At 38.7% G+C, this 18,040-nt stretch overlaps 1 protein-coding gene across 2 annotated transcripts; it reads left to right on the top strand.

Annotated features, from left to right (window-relative positions):
- The first annotated feature begins 1,787 nt into the window (after window positions 1–1,787).
- Window positions 1,788–8,960, top strand: LOC122660485 (LIM domain-containing protein WLIM1-like). 2 transcript variants are annotated; one of them, XM_043855809.1, is made up of 5 exons: window positions 1,788–2,210; window positions 5,916–6,016; window positions 6,103–6,139; window positions 6,284–6,373; window positions 8,456–8,960. In XM_043855809.1, exons 1-5 carry the CDS (start codon window positions 2,073–2,075, stop codon window positions 8,663–8,665), a joined length of 576 nt encoding a protein of 191 aa, XP_043711744.1. In that variant the 5' UTR covers window positions 1,788–2,072; the 3' UTR covers window positions 8,666–8,960. The 2 variants fall into 2 exon arrangements, with proteins under 2 accessions (XP_043711744.1, XP_043711743.1); XM_043855808.1 differs by having other exon boundaries at window positions 1,802–2,210; window positions 5,916–6,012; window positions 6,099–6,139.
- The last annotated feature ends 9,080 nt before the right edge of the window (window positions 8,961–18,040 follow it).

The following is an 18,040-nucleotide window of genomic DNA, read 5'->3' as shown; positions in this document are numbered from 1 at the left end:
TTTATGATGTAGAGGAGTTCTCTCTCAAACAAGTTCTTGGATCAGTTGGACCAACAAAAGGCCACGCACGCGATCCGACTGCAAATACTAATTTTCGAGTGTCACTGTCAGGACCATAACTTTTGACTCAGGTGGAATTACAGGAGCCATAACCCCAATTCAGAAATGATAATCAATGCTCTACAAGCGATGGCTATTTAAGGGGTTTTTAGGGCCCACAAAGTTTGGTATGCAATGTAGGGTTTTTTCTAGTTTTCTATTTTTTACATTTTTGTTGTTCCTTATAAGTTGACCTACCTATATAAGGTCACTTTGGGATTTCTATATGGTTTAACTTCCATTTTATTGAAATTGCATCTTATTTTCCCTTCTTCTTCACTGGATTGGAATTTCACTTAACTTGTGGATTCAAGGGTTCGTTAGTGTTAGAACAACATCTAGCTCACCGTACTTCCCACTGCATCATTTCCTTTACCTATTACATCAGTCATCAAAACATTTTTTTTGAACTTCCAAAAGAGAGTGTCTCATAGGCATGTTTACTTGATGCTGAATCTCCTCCTCCTGGTCATACCCAAATAACTTTTGGGGGAAAAAGAAAAAACTTATTGTCTCCTCTTTGATGAATTGGATTGTGAATCGCTCGATTCGTACAGGAATCGTCCGGGACCGATTCCGACTTTCTAACATTCTGAATCGGAATATTCATGCGAAGATTCCCCTAATTTCTGCTATTTTAGGTCGATTCTAGAGTTATTCATACCAATTTCGTCTAATCAATGTATTATGGTGCCTAAAACATGTTCCCAACAATGCCTTAAGGTCTTCACTTCACGTCAAACGGCAAACAAACGGGAGTATGAACTTTGAAATACGGACAGTTGTATGAATTTTACCATATACTTCTTACAAAAAAATTTCAAGATTCGTTAGAAGCAAGAGATAAAAAGTGCTACATTCAAGTGATTAACTAATCATTAACACACTTAATCATACATGCTTACACACAAACCTTGTTGCTCTTGATTTCTTCAATAAGCTTCAAGTGCAGTAGTGATCAACACTCTTACACACAATATGTCTTACCGTAACACCCCTATGCGCTTACACACAATGTCTTACATAACACCCATATGTTCTTCCAATTTGAATCGAAAATGGGCAGTGACCAATTCCATCACAGATTCCTAGTTTTAAAACTCTGCTTATAGGGTCACCCCCTTAATGTCTCACTTTGTTCTCCCATCACATTGAAGTCACCAAGAATCATAGTTTAAGTTCGCGGTATCAGATCGGGTATCAGCTAATTCCAAAACGGACACTAATACCGATATGAACCGGTCTGTGTCATCCAAAGTTTTAACCCTCAAGAATATTGATACCAATATGAATTCCAACCATTTTACCCTCTATCTATACCTTATACTGATCGGGTGTCGGCATCGTTGTAAAACCCTGCCAAGAATCACCCAACCCAACCCAAAATTGATTATTTCTTCTTGTGGGTGTGGGGTTCCTGCTAGCCGCTTCCCAACTTTCCCAGTAAGAAAAGAGAAAGAAAAGGCAAAAGTAGCGGAACAAATTGCTTTCATTTGTGGGAAAAATGATTTGAAGAGGAGGAAACATATAAAATTTAAAATTTTGAATTCAATGATTACAAAGATGGGAAAAGCCAAATTTATGGTGATATTTGCAGAACGGGAGAATAAAGTGCGGGCCACTGTGGAGGAGAGGTTTGTGGATAAAATCATTCTCTTCAGAAAAGCTATTTCAAATACTGCATTATTTACCAAACAGTAGCTTAAAGACAAATTTTCTTTCTAAGAAAGTCGTTATGTCTGATGTCTGAGCTGGAAGACAGGGTAGAGCGTGAAGAGAGAGAGAGAGAGAGAGAGAGGGTACTACTTCACTTGGGCAACAAAATTGTTTATTTTTAAATTTGAATCAATCTCATTCAGTTTGTCTAAGAAGAACCAGAGCTAGCAATCTAGTTGAGAGAGAGAGAGAAAAGACTCTGTGGTTTGTTGTTTGTTTTTCAGAATTGAGTGAAGGGAAAGGGGTCAGATTTCGAAATGGCAACATTTGCAGGGACAACCCAGAAATGTAAGGCTTGTGAGAAGACGGTTTACTTGGTGGATCAGCTCACAGCTGATAACAAGGTCTATCACAAGGCTTGCTTTCGATGCCACCATTGCAAGGGTACCCTCAAGGTTGATTTGTTCTTCCTTTTTTTTATTTTTTTAATTCTTAATTGTATCAATTTCATACTTTATAAAATTAATTTTCTTTTCCCTGATGAGGCTGATCTTCCCTGCTTGATTCTCTAAAATATGGGTGTTTCAAGTTTTATCTCTGGTGATTTTCGGTATATTGGCTATGATCAATAATGGGTAGTTGGGTTTAATCTTAAAAAAAATCCTTCTCGTCTCTCCCTCTTCCTTCTTCCTTCTTCCTCTTCTGTTTTCTGCTAATATATTCTTAGTGGAAAATGTGGCTTTTCTTCTATGATGATGCTGCTGATAATCTTTGCTTGTTTGCACAATATGGTTTGTAGAAATTTTAGGGGGAAATGTGATTCTCTTTGGTTGTGGTCTTTATTGCTGGGGGGATTTGAGAGTCTATATTTATGTGATTTTAGTATGGATCCTTTGAGATGGGATTTGAGAGTCTATATTTATGTGATTTTAGTATGGATCCTTTGAGATGGTTCTTGAAGATTGGTTGGGTCCCTTACCTGATCATGTCAGGAAATTCTGTAACTTCAATTTTTATCTGTCATTCTGCATTTGTTTATTGTTTCATTGCAAATTGTCCAATTAGCTTTAACTTGAGGAATCAACTTAGTTGATGAAAATTGTGTTTGAAGAACTTTGCAGGAAATGTTGGTACTGGTATCATTTCTGCCATTGCAGGCTCTCAAACATTATTAGTTTACAGAAGCTTGTAGATCAATATTTATATCATTGGATAATAGGATTACATTCATCCATGTAATGTTGTCAGGGAAGGAACTGCTTGACTCGAGAGCTACTTGGAAAAAAAATTGACAAAATTTCTTTTATTGTTAGGGAATCACATCCTTAGATCTTCAGCTCTCTTTACCACCTCTTCAAGTTTGGTCAGTAATCTTACGATTGGGACTAATTCCTATTCATTTGAGTGTCTATGCATCCAAGGAGCCTAAATTTCCCTGAAGCCTTTCACCCATACTTAACCAAAAAGGGGTGAAACTCTTCTTTGAGAGTTTTACTTGCACTGGTGGAAGATCCTTTTTACTTGCAACACCTCTTTCCACCTTCCAGAGACTTAGCCACCAACAGGGAAGTATCCGTGAATGTCGAAGACCTTCATTCTTTGGTTCACAAAACTAGGTGAATTCAATAAGATTTCTTTCTTCTCACCCCCTTCACCATTTGAAAGGAAATCTGACTCTAACTACTTCAACATTTTTTTTTTTCACATTGTGTCTGAAACAGAAAGCAAGGACAGAAAATAGTGAGATATAAGATGGTTTCCTAGGTGATATCATGTATATGTCCATCCAATATAAGATGCCCTCTAGCATTACTCCTTCAACTCAATAGATTTGTGTAGTTGGCACTTTTGAGCTACTCCAAGTGAGATTGTTCTAGAGCTTCCTGACACATGAGCTCTGGCCCAATAAATTTTTCTTCAATTGGTTCACCATTTTGTTCTGAGAGCTTTATCTAGGACTCTGAGGTTGTCAATTAAACAGTTGCATGTCTGCCATTTAATTCATAAATCTTGATGACCATCAACTCTTGACATTCAGCTAATGTGGCGGAACCAATGTATGATCCCCATACTTCCTTTGACCAATATTCTGTTCTTGGGAGAAGGTATGCTTCAACGCCTCCTACACTCTTTTGGCAGTGGGATGAAACACAACATTGACTGCAATAGACTGATCCATACTATTCCATAACCATATGAGGAGAGTGTCATTCTCACGCATCCACTCCTGATAGGCTTTTATCTCAGTATGTTCTTTAGAATAAGCAAACAGTGGGTCAGATGTTAGGTATTTCAATTTCTCTTTCACATTTATATATACTACAGCCTGAACCCACAACAGATAGTTCCCAACTCCATTGAGTTTAATAGTGGTGATCTGTACATTAACATTGTCCACTTTAGGATCAGTCATCTAGTACAGCAGTAACAACCAATACAAAAGCTGAAAGAACTTGAACTGAGTCACTAGAACCAGAAAATAATTCTATCAAAAACTGAAGGATGGACTCTGCTAAATATCTCCAAGTATAGGGACAGTTAGATGATACAAAACTAGATAAACCCCACAAATTGAGATTGAACCGATGAGCTGCAATAGTAGAACAGCAAAATACCCAACCGCAAGACCCAGAAATTGGGTGATTTTGAATAGCAAAAGATCCTGATGTCTGTTTGACACCCTTACGTATCAAATGTACCTTAACCGCGGACCAACAATACCTGAAAATTTGATAAGGATCAGATGGCTGGATCCTCCATAATAGCCACTCGATCTGAGAATAAAATCCAACAAAAGAACAAATTACCGCCTGTAATCTTGAAGAAACTGTATTGTAAATTTAATTGGGCTCAGATCAGGCCCAAAAACTAGTCGAGTGTCCTTCCAAAAGGGATAAATAGATCCCCAAACATTAATGTTAGAACGCTAGCTTGATGTAAATAACATAGATCTTGCTGCTGCCGCAAAGAAAAACAGGGATTGGGCGACACTCTTATGCGGTGACAGATATCATCCCTTGTAGACGAACTAAATCTTCATGGAAAAACTGCCAGATGCAGTAAACATCACAACCAAAAAAAAAGAACCTTGTTTGTCATTGACATACAACTAGGTTTCCATCGTAGAAAGTAGCAGCAATGGTGGCTGCACACCTATGAGGGCGACTAAGTAAGGCCTATCAAAATATCAGTAGAAAGTATTGCAATTACTGGTTAGAATATCTCTGATGCAAAGTGAGAGAACCCAAACCTGAGAGAGAGAGAGAACCAGTATCCGCAGGGATATTTGGAGAAGAAGAAGAAGACTGAACCAGCAGTAGATTCAGTGTGTGAACTACTGCTGGTCTAGGCTGCTTTATTTATAATAATCCAAGTTATAATTACACTCCAGTAAGGAAACATAAAATAGAAAGGAAACTACAACAACCTCTCATGATAGGGAAACTCCCCCTATCGTGAGACTTATCTAACTTCAACATTGCACAACCTCTTTGGGTCCAATAGAGGTGTCCACAACACCAATATAGGACCACAAATTAACAAATGAGAAGTTCCAAAATCTTGGCAGTTCAGAGACTCAAGATAGTATGCTAGTCCAATAAGTAAGTTGTCCTTTTATACAGATAGACTATGAAACAATTCCTGAATAAAATTCTCATTGCTATTGGGGTGGTCATAAACTAGTGGAGTACCCTCTATATTTGTAGTAAGGTTAAGAAATGAAAACCTAAAGCACATATGCACAAATTAAAATTGTTAAAAAGAACTAAAGAAGTGGCCTAATATTTGATCTTGGTTAGATTTCAGTTATTTATAGCTCATCATGGCTGGCAATATGAAGCCTGGACATGCAATTGATGCTTCCAGTTTTCTCGTTGTTCCATTCCAAAAAATGTAAAGATTAATTAGTGCTCAATTAAATTTTTTTTTAAAAAACAAAAATCATTACTTTGAAAAATGATTTAATGGCTGATTATACAAGGGGAAATGAAATTTTACAACTGTCAATAGTTAGAGAGAATCCTATCTATCCAACCATCAGAATAGGAACACCAGCTATTCACATGGCTCAGATCACACTAGCATCTTTCTGCACATCTTTCATTCATTTTTCGCCTGTTGTCCTGATTTTTAATGATTCTTTTGTTTTCCTTTTCCAGCTTAGCAACTACTGCTCATTTGAAGGTGTGCTGTACTGTAAGCCTCACTTTAACCAGCTCTTTAAGATGACTGGCAGTTTGGACAAAAGTTTCGAAGGTGGCTGGCCTGTTAATGATATCTCTTAATTTGTTTTAGGCTTAACGTTTGTTTTTTTTTTTAATTTTCTGTTTTGTCTCTTCCAGGTACTCCAAAAGATGTTAGAGTGGACAAATCAGCTGATAAGGTGCTCCACTTTCTCAACTTTGATGATTTCTCTTCTTTAAACATGAAAACTGATTCTGGATCATAGTATTTCCCCATTTTACAGTTATCCTCTGCTACTAATACTCTCATTGAGTTGCTTTTAATTATCTTCTAAATTATGCAGGACCAAGCCAACAACAAAGTTTCGGGTTTGTTTGCTGGAACTCAAGATAAGTGTGTGTCTTGCAAGAAAACTGTCTACCCACTTGAAAAGGTAAAATTTATTAATAGAATTTATGATGTTTTTAGAGCATTGGACGTGTCTATGGTTGTTTCAATCCTTTGTCTCAAATGCATATACATCTGCAACAGGAGAGCACCTTATTTGGGTGCTAACCTGTACCTGTAGCCTGGTAGTTCATTATGTAATTTTTTTATCCAATGATCTTGAAATTATTGCTGTGCATTATTGTTTAGTGCAAAGTGTAGACCAGACGGTTAAACATGTAAAGCAACGGGTGTGAAGTGTGATACAGGTTTCTTTAACTCCTAGGCATTAAGCCATTAACTGAATTCGATTATATTTATTGATTCACTGTAACTAAACATATTCAAACAACAGACTATTTTATTGAACCCATAAAAGTGAGATCTTTTTGTTCAAATAATAGATTAAGCAAAAAGAAAGTTGAATTGGTAGGTTGAAGGAAATAGCAGCTCATGGGGCACATGCTTGCAGTGCACAATGTAGAAGAGCCCTTCTAGACTACAGAGTAGTAGTGGCTAGTGAATCTGCTTTTGTTCCACCCACAAAAATTTTAATGATCATAGGTGTCAGTCTGCCCAAAAGTAGGCTAGCAAGCATGTACCCATGTCAGCTGTTGCTTCCCACCCTGCTTTGCCTTGTTAATGAATACAAGAATCAGACAGAACAAATTCTCCAATAACTAACAATTGTTGGTAGTGCACAAACTTTTAACTATTAGATATACTAGATTTTAAAAAAATTTATCTTGTTTTACAACACTTATTAAAAAGAGGATTTCCATATACAAGAAAATCATCTTTTGGAAAAGAGGTGAGCAGTGTGCTTTTATAACTGGGGTTTCTTGTCTCAACCTTCATTTTGTGTCAAGGGATAGCATGTAAATTTAATTGTACATCTTGACATAAACCTCATATGTATTATTACCAATGAATTACTGGAACATCTAATAATTATTAGTAGGTAGTAGCTATTAGGTTATTAGTCATGCACTACAGAACCATGTAGGTGCACAAAAAAAAATTTAATAGTAGAGATTACAATCTGAGTATGTTATAATAGAGGATTAATATTCTCTTCACAGACCCAAGAAAAAATCCCGATGAAGTTTACTGTATAAATAGATTTATATTATCCATTGTTATTTATGTATCAATTTATTGAAATTGAAGTAGGTTCAGCCCAACAGCCACATAATCCATGTTTCACGCACCGGACGTCCTAATTAGTTGAAGTGGTTGTCAACCAGATAAAAGTGATGTTGACTTATTTCCTCAAGTCCCATGGCAGGGTGGTCCGGAGGACAACCTTGTCCTTTTTGGGTAAAAAATATTGGACTGGACCATTTTGTTCAGGGTGATTAGCAGGATGCAATGAGGCTCTGCACTAAGAAGCGTAACCTTTACAATGACTGTTGGGCTGGAATCTTAGTCTACATGCAAAAGAGCTACATTCTCTGCTTTAGAACATCAGGTATCCTATCATTCCCGATTCCCCATTATATATTAATGGGCAGAGGTTTCCCACAACACCAGAGTGGGAAACTGCACCAATGATAGGGCAGGAGACTGTTTCATTCAGTGGGGGGGGGCTCACATTTTGTCAGAGTGTCAGTGTGGGCCCTACAGCTCATTATGTGAGAGGGAGGTGGGAAGGAACCCAAACTCCAGCATTGTGGGGATCATTTTCCCTACACTAATATAAGGTGCAAACCCCCTGGTTTTGACCTTAGAAGGACAACCTTGCCTTTGCTCCAGATCCTTTTAGTCTCTTTGTTTTATGTAAAAAAAAAAAATGGTGGTTGGTTACACTGATATATAGGCCCTTTCATTGATTCTACCTGCATAATGAATGCTCTCAGTTGGCTACTATATGAATTTGTACAGTAAGTAGGCTTTACAGGTATCTCCAGAATTAACTTGTATTTTAATTTTGGTAAAACCAGAATTAACTTGTATGTGTGATGGGCCCTATGAACTCTATCACAATAATAAAAGCATCTCATCATCCTTCATTAGCTCTAAAATCTAGTTGTATTAAGCCAATTTTCCTCTTAAGAGGCTACTTTTTTTGACTCCACCATTCTCTCAGGTAGCAGTTGATGGTGCCGCATACCACAGAGCTTGTTTCAAATGCTCTCACGGGGGCTGTGTGATCAGCCCATCTAATTATGTTGCTCATGAGCTCAAACTCTACTGTAAGCATCATCATTCTCAACTGTTCAAGGAGAAAGGTAATTTCAGCCAACTTGGCAAGCATGAAGACACTAAAGGGATGACCGAGAACACAGTTTCCAAGTGATGCTAGGCGAATTCTGTGATGTTCATGGAATTGGTGCATACCACTGCCTTCATTTATGGCAATGTAGGATATCATATACAGTGGCATTATACATTAAGAGAGGTATGAATGAGTTGCAAGTATGGGTTTGGTGTCTATCCTGGTCTTACAATAAGCCAAGTTCTCGTGAAGCCTGCGCTTTGAAGTTTGAATTGGGTGTGTTTTCTCGTGTCGTTGACCTCATTCTCTTTTTATATAAGTATACTTAATGACTTTATCATCTCAATAATAGTGATGAATATTTACTGTTTGGTTTCATCTCTGATCTTACATCTTAAAAAGTATGGATTTAATCACCAGTCATCACTAAGTGGTTAATGCACAATATCTAAGAGTGAATTGGTCACCCAGACCTTTAACTAGTGTGAAGTGTACATCAACAATGTGGAAAAACTATCTCCAAGAACTTTTTGATCTTATTGCAAAATGACTCATTACTAAAGCTAATTTTACTTTTGTGTTTTCTCCAATGCTCTAAACCCAGCTAGAGCCTCATTTTGGGGCTTCATCTAAGGTTGACTGGTCAACATTACCATCTCAAATGGTATGGTATTCTGGAAAAGACAAGCAACCACTTTTGGGGATGAATCCATCCATTTTCCTGGTTAGGGATCAAAAACAGAAAGAGCACATCTAATCAGAGAATCCCCCTGTACTTCCATTTCATAGAAGGCCGGGTATGGGGCTTAACGCATCGAGCTCTTCTCCTTGGAGGCATACACCCAATGAGGCATTCGACGGATGGGCTTCCTGGCACACACCCCGGAGTGCACTCAGGGATGTGCCAGCCAGCCAGCCCAGCCATTGGGCACTCATTGGGCTGGCGTGCTCATTGGAGAGGAGCCGGATCCAGGTATGGGTGGCCTAGCTGGGATAACTTTCCACCATATTGGTCTTGTCCACTAAAGTCCTATGAGCCAGCCTAGTAGCTACTGAAATAACAGTATCAGTTTTACAACTTACAGATACCTTAATACATTTCATAATAGATTTAATTGAAAGTAAAATATCAAACAGTTCAAAGGCCATCCATCTTAAGATTCATGCATCAAACTTCTGCAAATACTAGCATTATTAATCCAAATTTCTATTTCCCGATGTCCTTTTGCCGAAGCATGTTGCAATTGCTGCAAGATCCCTCAAGCCTTTGGTGCCAGTATTTCACTGTGATGCCATACCTCAAAGCAACATAATAAAACTGAGAATTAAACAGAACAACAAAGGAATAGCCACCATGATAATCAGATGGGTTAAAACATTCATCGTGATCCCTAGAGGGTAGTGCTTGATTATCAAGGAGAGCCATAGAACTCAAATGCTCAGGTTGGGATATAGGCAATGATCCAAAAAATAAAGACAAGTCAACAACCTACCTAGAAACAAATTGAATAGTCTCATGAGGTGAAGATTCCATCCGTGATTGCCAACAAGCCTTCTAAACTAACTCTCTCTCTCTCTCTCTCTCTCATGTTCCAGAAACAGAAATAGATGACTTGGCTCCAATCGCCTTTGGAGCTAACATTTTAAGAAAAGGAGCAAACCCTATTGTCCTCATCTTTACAAAGAAATACCATTTTAAGTAAAATAAGAAATTTGTGAGAGAATGTGAGTGGAGTTCCAAGCCAAGGATTTGTGGAAAGTGTCAGAATCATGTCCTGCAATGCCTGTGAAGAATTCCAAATATGAATATTAGCCTATCCTTAACTATATGCAACTTTTAACCCTTTAAGCAGACCTCTAGCTTCAGCCTCAAAAGAATTATTTGTCAAAATATTATCCAACTCAATCCAAAAAAAAAAACTCCGAAACAAAATGCAATAAACCCATCCTAATATATTTAGAGAGTTGTTAAAATGTTCTACACATTAAAATATGATATGTTAAATAGGGAATATCAGAATATAACAAAGAGGGAAAAACAGTACCACTATGATTGATTAAGGAAGACATATCCACATTTTTTAACGAGGATAATCTCAAATCAACGATCCAACGGTTAAAATTGTCCAAGATCAGCTTCAGATTAGAGGCAATATCCAAAATAACAACTTGGTTCCTGTACTTCTAAAGAAAATAGGAAGTGATAGAATTCACACTAAAAACTCACTTGCAGATTAGTTTTTTTTTTTTTTGGTAAGGACTTGCAGATTACTTTAGTTGAGGACAAAGAGTTAAAGAGATTAATAAATAGAGAAGCAACAGAAGAGCGAGCTAACCATTCAGTTCTTATTCCCAGAGGTCCCACCGCCCAAAAAAAGGATATGCCAAATAGTTTCCTAGTGAGTATTTCATAAGGGACAGCAAGTATTTAATTCCATCCATCGTCCTATAATAGCTAGCTCTAACAGGAATACCATTTTGGAACACCCTCCAGAAATGTAATTTAAATTTTGGAAGGATGCGGAGTTTCCCAAAAGAAATTCCACCATTGAAAGGGAAAAGATGATAGACGTAATCCTTGATGGGGTGAAATGCATCTGTTTCTAATTAAAAATTTAGCAGCCAACTTGGTGGTAAACTAACCAGTGTTAGAAAGATGGCACACAAGTGTTAGCCAACTTGGTGGTAAATTTAGCAGCCAGGTAAACTGGCGAGTGTTAGCCAACTTGGTGGTAAGAAAATTGATAAAAGATTAAGGAGAAGGCAAGAAAAGAGATAAAAGATTCACATTCTAGGAATTAGAAAATGTGAAATTACTTTCCTTAGCCAAGGGGTCATGGTTGGATTGTAGAGATGGGAAGGAATCCATCAGTCTAGGGGGAACCCAAGGATCAGCCCAAAAGAATGTTTCATGTCCAGATACTAGTTTTCGAGACATCATACGTTTAAGAAGTTGAATAATGCTTGCAATTTACTGGTGGCCTTCTTCTCTTATCAAACAAATGGAAGGGTGGATGCAAAATTTTATTTGGACAGATGATGTAAACTCCATGAAAAGAATTACGGTCAAATGGGAGGAGTCTGCAAATGTCACACCCCACTCCCAGAAACCCAAGGAATGTGACTATGATGCTTACCATCATCCTACTCAACTTGCCAGGACCTCAGACACAGTACATTAACATCACAATTCACACCAATAATCGACAATCAGAGCAGCGGAAGATAGAAATATAATAGTAAATTTGACTCCAGAATCTACTATGTTATATTATATTAAAATAAACAAGTTTATCCTTTGTTCATGTTCTCAACAAGACATATGTAATAGTTACATCAAGTATTACACCAAAAGATAAACGGACCAAAAGGGAAGGTTGAGGGTTGTGTCCTCAATATACATCAAAATATAATGTATCTATAAGAGAGGGGCCACATCCTCAGTCATTGTGCTCCGTAAGCACTAGCATCACAACCACCATCAGCTCCATGTCCCTCGGGCTTTGGAATCCACCAACCATTACCATAAACAGCAGCAGCGGAAGAAGCATCGATGCCCACCAGCACAGATAGACCTACATCACAATCTAAAAGGGGTATCCACATATGGAGTGAGCTTCACTAAGCTCAATGAGGGATGGGGGCATACAAGCATACACAAACAATAGATGATGTGATCTGTGTGTTCATTTGATTATTATCCACCTAACAATAGAACTAGGTCTCTGGTAGACATGCTACTACCTCATCTCCCAGTGATAGCCATGGTTACGGTTGGGAGCCTGCCGGTCCCGGTATCTCACACAGTCACGCCGATCATAGCAAACCCCCAATAGACCCCGCTAGTTCTAGAACATCCACGGACACCTGGCTCAAAACCATCTTGGCAACAATCACATTGTACCGCAAATGTGGCATTCAGAAAAATCAACATCTGACATACCACGAAGGCCTACCAACACGTAAACTCTTGTTGGTAAGGGTAATAGCACGGGGTAATCATCCTAACCATGATTCAATCTATATGTCAATGCATGATAGATCCTAATATGATGTTACGCAAGTATATAATAAATCCAAGTCTCATACCATGGATAAACAACATACTAGCACTGCAAATGCAAATGCATCATGGCAGTTCATATTTATATGCATTTCGTATGATAGGTGTCACATACATACATGTATATCAGAGAACAAAATGAAAGTGTCGGCACTTCCTCGGCCACTCTACCATCCAGTCTCCTCTAACATACACATACACATACATTAATCACGAAAGATACGATACCGGCTCAACCAATGGCCACACCGTATCCCATTTCCAACTCTAGACATGCATCTCATTCATAGCATATAAACAAGAATAGTTATATGGACATCAGTTCACAATTGAAATGAATGAAATGGGCATACACAAAGCAAATAAAGAAACATTCCACAAAAGAAGTCAACCACACCCACTCACCTTGCCGATAGACTAGATGAACACAACCCGAGTAGATGCCCAAGCGATCCCTAGATATCCCTCACCGATGTACTAAGATTGTCATATTCATGTTAACAAGATGTTAGATCCAATATTAGACAAGTGCCTGAAGGTTTCCTAGAAGGGCAGAGTAAAGTTCCACATTGGGAACCAACCGGTTGATGTAGCCATTAACCGGTGGTAAGCCTATGATCAATCGGTGGCTTGGCAGAAGCTTTGGATTTCTAGATTTTACCCACCGGTTGATGTGGTCATCGGCTGGTGGATCACCCAGCCATCGACTGGTGGATGGTCTGGGAGCTGTTCTTCAGCTCAGATGTAATCCGACACTTTGTCGGAGTTATTTCCACTCCATAGAGATTGTAGGGGACCACTCTGCCTACACACAGAGTCTATTTGCAATGCATTTCACCAGGTGAAATTAGATATCTGATCGAATATTCTCCAATCAAAACCTCCCAGAATCGATCGGGAATGGAAATAAGAGTGTGAAAGAAGGTGTAAAACATTCACACAACAACACTCCAACTGGCCTCCTTGCCAAACACTGGGTTTCAACAGAACCCCGATAAAAACCCTAAACCTTAGGTTTGTAAAACCTTGAAAATAAAGGGAAAGATGTGGGAATCAGAGTTCCTACTTGGACTCGAGCTTGGACAGCAACACAGGCAATCCGAGCTCCATCTTCTTCTCCTTCCTTTCCTTTCTTTCTCTCCTTCCCATGGTTTGGTTGTGAGAATAATGAGCCCTAGAGACTCATTTCCTTATATTGGCAAGGGCCATTGAGGCCTATTAGCATGCACGCCTAATCGGTCAAAATTGATTATGTGACCATCTGGATCCCATGGGCCCCCTACCTTGACTTTAAATTGGGTACGAATGGTAAAGGTAGGTCTTGCATTAGGTTGGGACACACTGGAGAGAATTTAACATGGAACACCTGGTCCCACAAATAGCAGTCCAATTTTAGGACAGCAAGACCAACCGGCTGATCAGGATCAGCCTGTGGTGATTGATCGGTTGGCCAATTCCAGCCCTGTTCCAGTTGAAAATTCAGCAGTGCCTCCTCCCACTCTCAAGGATTCTTAGGGGGGTTTGGGCAAGGTATCTTGTCAGTGTACTACCATGTATTTAAGGATGTAATTGGTAAGGACAATTACCTTTAAATTAGACATCCAGCAGTGGATTTGAATATTCATCTTCGTTGGCATGGAGGAAAATCTACACATCTACCTTGATCCAAATACCTTTTTGATACCTCGACAACAATCGTGGATACTCAACATTTGCAGTCCACACGCTTACAAAACTGAGAGTTGCTGGAGTAGTACCTTCACATAAAATTCAAATTATGCATGTTTTTGGTACGGGTATAGAAGCAAGCCCAAGGAGGAGGGAGGATTGAGAATCCTAGACTTTGGGGTGTATATATAGCCCTTCTGAGTAAGTTAGCGTGGCACATAAAGCATGGAAACTCAAATTTGGTTTCTTTCTTTGGGTTAGATTTCTTTCTAAAGAAGGTAAGTGGACAAGAAGCTACTGTTCCTCTTCAATATGGCCAGGGGTGAAAAAAGTATGGAGATTTGTGACAGAAAAGGAGCAATGGATGGTAGGTGATCGGGTTCGAATTTGTTTCTAGAAGGAGAGATGGTTGGAAAATTTTTCAAAAGAGGAGGCATCGCTCTTGCATCCAACCCTGTTTGATCCAAGCTACCCTTCCTCTTCAATCTCTCTGTTTTTTTTTTTTTTAATGAATGATGTCTTTGCTATGGTGTTGGAGATTACCCAATTTTATGATGGAAGATAAATGCTTCTGGTGTCCTACCACTTCGGGTATTTTCTCTGTTAAATATGCCTGGGAGGAAATAAGGAGGAGAAATCCAAAGACACCTTGAATTTCCTTGATTTGAAAGAAATCTTTGTTACCAAGCTAGTCAGTGATTGGTTGGAAGTTGACGCATGTGAAATTACCTTATGATTAGAAGATCACTTCGAAGGGGATTGCTTTACCCTCAAGGTGTGAGTTATGTTTTAGTGCTTTGGAGTCCTCATATCATATTTTCATGGAGTGTGCATTCACCAAATTGGTCTGGTCTCTTTTTAGATCTTGTTTTCAGGTGGTGTGGAACCCACAAGCTTCAATGGTTGATCTAGTATCATGGTGTTAGTGAAAGTCAAAAGTATTGGCTTTGAAAGATGCATGGTGGGTGGGAGTGGTTTTCCCTTTTTTTCTTATGGAATGAGAGAAATTTTCAGATTGATTTTAAGGGCATATTTTCAGGTTTGAGGGTAGGTGTAGAAGAGAAGAGCATATTTTCAGATTGTTTTAAGGGCTTTGAAAGATCAAATTCCCATGAGCAAGGATTGCATTAGATCGGTGGATGATTTGTTATGCTCTAGAAGGCTTGGCATTCGAAGAGCTCCGTAGCAGACGATGCTTCACTTGGAGATTTTTTTGTGTACTCCCCTGTATCCCTGGTTTAAATTAAATGTAGATGGTTGCTCACTTGGAAACCTGGGTCATGCAGGTGCAGGTGGAGTAATTCAGAATTCTCAAGCCAAAGTTGTTGTCGTATTCAGCTCTTTCATCAATCTATCCACAAATTATAAGGCCAAATTTTAGGCCTTAGCGAAAGGCGTTGCTATTGCAAAAGACATGGGTATGGGTATTCAGGCTCTCTGCATTGAAAGTGATTCAGCGGCGGTAACAATGGCAGTTGATTCGGCGGCGGTGACAGTGGCAATTTATAGATGAAATGTTCTTTGGTATATTAAAAAATAGTGGCTTCTCCTGCAACCTTACTTATCTTCAATTCGTTGGTAGCTCTCTCACTTTTATCGAGAAGCTAATTCAATGGCGGACTTTTTGGCTAAGAAAGTAGTGACAACAACTTTGTTTTCCTCTTCAATGGACATGCTTTCGGCTATTAGTGATGAGCTACGGATAGATGCATAATGTAAACCTCGATTTCGTATTCAGTGATGGTGGTTTGTGTGCTCCCTTTCCCCTGCTGATGGTCATGCCGAAGGTGGGGATGGGATTTTTTTTTTTTTTTTTTTTGAGTAGCTCATTTTGTATTGGTCTGGGTATGCACATTAAAAATTTTTGTAATTTTTGTCTTATCTTTAATACAAAGTTGCTGAACTTTAGCGGAAAAAAAAAAAAGGAATTCGATTTTATTTGACTCAAAAAAACTGAATCTTCAACATCTTATTCACTTGATTTTTCGTTGTTTTAATTACCATTTTCTACTCATTGAACACTTTGTACTTTGATTCCTCTCTCTCTCTCTCTCTCTCTCTCTCTCTCTTTTTCCTTTTCTCTTGATGTCCAATTAAATCTAATAGATGGTCATCAACTTATCATCACTGATGGAAATTTTGTGCAGCCTACTCAGGAGTCAGGATGGGCTTCTTGTCTTTTTCTTGATAATGATCACAAATCTGTTTTATATGATTATGGCACTTTAGGTTCAGTAGCTGAAGCAGAAGGCAAAGCAATTGAGAAAGGCGTCAAAGATGCAGTTGACAAAAGCCATCAAGTGTTTAGAAGTGTTTATAAAAATTAATTATCTTTGTGTGTCCTGCGATTTGGAAAGGAAAACTGTGTGGCATTTATTTTTATCATGTTCTTTCTCTAAGGGGATTTGGGTGTCAGGTATTTTAGAATTAAGATTGGAATACCTTCAAGTTTCATCTTTTATTGAACTCATTGAGAATCTTTAGTTTTCAAACTCAGCCCCTATTCATGATTGAAATTTCTATTAGTTTTCTCCATCACTTGCTATTTTATTTTGATTGCGAGGAATCAATGTACCTTCTCCCACCACCCTCCTAATCCATCAATCATTCTACAAAATATTGATCGCTGGATTTCAGATCTAGGCCTTCTCTCGTCTCCTATCTAACATATTGACGGATCCTACATCCCCTATGTTCATATCACAGTACCTTGAACTTGCATACCCTAATTCTCTAATTCTTATATGTGATGGGAATTTCTCCAAGGAAACTGGGGAAGCAAAATAGGAAGAAACTTGCATATGCGGATTTTGGCTTTGTAAGGAATGCATAAGAGGCAAAAGCAAAAAAGATTACTCCAAGGATTACAACGCATATGGGCAATGGGAGGCGATTCTATCGACATCTAGACTGACTGCATGGACCTTGTGACTCTTAACTCAAAAAGCATGTAAATATTCGTGGGAGTTATTTACTACTTTATGGGACATTAAAGCTCTTTTGAATATGTTTACCAAATTTTTATGTTTCTAAAAATTTCAGTTGCTCTTTTTTTTTTTTTTTTTTGGTAATGAGAATTATTATTGAAGATAGAGACATGAGTTACACCAGGCTTCGAAGATGCAAAAATCATACTACTAGGGAGTAGAAAGCAGTCAAACTGTCTTACATGTCAAAGACAGCGCCTTTTGAACAAGGGAATGAGCACCTATGTTAGTCACCCTTGAAACATAAGAGAAGGTACATGAGCTAAATTCAAGAGATAGATGAACAATGTCTTCGACCACTTGCTGAATCTGCAGAGGGGACGTTTCACTTGATCATTGATGTATAAGATTACCTCCTTACAGTTCGACTCCACTTGAATACGCCTTAAGCTACACTCCCGGGCATGAATAAGGCATGATCCCACCTGCTGTTAGAGAAGAGTGTTGGCTTTGAGAATGCAAAATATAGGGAGCCAAGATGATCTCGAGTTGCCACTCCTAACCCTCCATGGAGCTGGTCCTAAGGCAAAGCCGTGTCACAGTTCAGTTTATAACGGCGTAGAGGAGGGGGAATCCACTGTGTTCCAGAGCCAGGGGTTGTGGGCGTATGAGGAATTGGACTTGCCGCATGACCTGTGTTGGCTCATAAGAATTCCTCACAATTTTTTTGAGCCGCTGCAAAGACCTCCAGCGGAGACCAGTTTCTCCTACCAAAGATTAAATCATTCTGCGCAATCC

The sequence above is a fragment of the Telopea speciosissima genome, chromosome 4 (assembly GCF_018873765.1).
Source record: "Telopea speciosissima isolate NSW1024214 ecotype Mountain lineage chromosome 4, Tspe_v1, whole genome shotgun sequence".
NCBI lineage: Eukaryota > Viridiplantae > Streptophyta > Magnoliopsida > Proteales > Proteaceae > Telopea > Telopea speciosissima.
The sequence above is the reverse complement of the archived record's forward strand: the minus strand, read 5'-3'. Positions and strand labels throughout refer to the sequence as shown.